This window comes from Numida meleagris, chromosome 1 (genome assembly GCF_002078875.1).
Source record: "Numida meleagris isolate 19003 breed g44 Domestic line chromosome 1, NumMel1.0, whole genome shotgun sequence".
Lineage (NCBI taxonomy): Eukaryota > Metazoa > Chordata > Aves > Galliformes > Numididae > Numida > Numida meleagris.
This window is the reverse complement of record NC_034409.1, coordinates 49,746,953-49,748,590: the sequence shown is the minus strand read 5'-3', so window position 1 is coordinate 49,748,590 and position 1,638 is coordinate 49,746,953. Positions and strand designations below refer to the sequence as shown.

Below are 1,638 nucleotides of genomic sequence, written 5' to 3'. Positions count from 1 at the left end.
GCCCCCTACGTTCTCCTCGCCGCCTCCGCCATCTTGGCGCCCCCCCACATAAATAGAAGCAGGCCCCGAGGCCGCGCACGCGCCCCGAGGCCGCCGACGCCGTCGCGCCGCCCCGCGTCGCGGCTGTTATTGCTCAGCTTTCCCTCGACGTCAGCGCGCCCGGCGGTGCCCGCCCCCGGTTGCCATGGCGATGTGCACGCTGCTGCCGTCGGAGCCTTAAAGGGGCCGCCCGCACGCGCCGCGCGGGGCAATGGCGGCTGAATCGCTGCCGTCCCCACCCCCCGCCTCGCGCCGGACCGTTGGCGCTCGGGGGAACAACGCGCGCGCGCGCGGGAGGGGAGCGGCCGCCCCGAGGGGAGGCCCCGCTGAGGCGGGAAGGGAGAGGGGAGAGGAGGGGCAGCGCGGGACGGAGTGAGGTGCGGTCTGTGCTGTCCGTGGAGGCGGCGTTCACCACCGACGGGCCTGGGCCTGGTTGGGGCCCGAAATGGCTCCTTGAGGAGCTAACCTCCTTGAGGTCCTGCCCTGGCAGTGAGGTGGTCCTCTGAGGAAAGGGGGCTCTGCGGACCCATCTGTTGTGTAGGGTTCTGGTCCTGGTGGCAGTGGGTTGGTGAGAAGAACTGTTCTCTGCGCACACGAAGAAGGCAGCATAAGAGCAGCGTACTTCCTCTTCCAGGAGCTGGTGCTGCCTGCAAGCAGAGTGTCTCGGTCTGCCACCACCTACCTGACAGACTGATGCTTCCAGGCAGTGGTACGCTGACAAAGAAAGCACTGCAGAATCTCAGGAAGCCATGAGCATCCCCGTAATGGATCTTCACTTGCACTGGAGCAGGCAGGAGGAAGATGTTACCGTCTTTTGCCCTTCCTTGGCCTCAGTGTTTCTGAGGCAGAGGAGTTGTGTTCTCCTTTTAATTTAAAATGTACTTGTGTTATGCAAGATGAGTGTCATTTGTATATCTATTTTGAAGGTTTACAACAAACCATTCTAAACTGCCCATTTCCCCACTTTCCAAACTGCCTTTAGCACAGCTCTTGATGTTTTCATCTCCCTGCATATGAAGTTTTTTGACTTGGCTACTCTACGCTGCAGAGAATATTCACAAAACTGGAGCAGTGTTCCTGAACACTAGGGTTTCACTAAAGGGAATGGAGAACACTCCAGAATCCTACTTGCAGCAGGAAGTCATGGAGTGCCTGACCAGGTCTAGGGAACATCGGCTGTCCTGAAGTCCTTCAGAAAGGCTTTGTTCAACACTGTAGTCAAAGAGACTTCTTTTATCTTAAAACCTTTCATATTTCAGTACAACTGGAGCTACAAAGATGGTGAAGGATCCAGAGGGGAAGATGTATGGGGAGTGACCGATATCCCCGGGTTGGCTCAGCCCAGAGCAGAGGAGCTGAGGGGAGGCCTCATGGTGGCTGCAGCTCCTCACAGGGAGCAGAGAGGCAGCGCTGAGCTCTGCTCTATGGGGACAGTGACAGGGCCCAAGGGAACGACATGGATCTGTGTCAGGGGAGGAGCAGCTGGGGGTTAGGGAACGGTTCTGCACCAGAGGGCGGTGGGCACAGCCCCGAGCTGGTGGAGTTCAAGGAGAATGCTCTCAGACATAGGGTCTGATTTCTGGGTCACTAGGAGTTGGA

General features: G+C 58.5%; 1 protein-coding gene across 1 annotated transcript in view; it reads right to left on the bottom strand.

Moving 5' to 3' along the window:
• The window catches only part of UBN2 (ubinuclein 2), a 57,893-nt gene extending 57,861 nt beyond the window's left edge, over positions 1-32 (bottom strand). The window contains exon 1 of the mRNA XM_021394816.1: positions 10-32. Within this exon, the coding sequence (XP_021250491.1) occupies positions 10-32 (23 nt within the window). The remainder of the gene's footprint in view (positions 1-9) is intronic.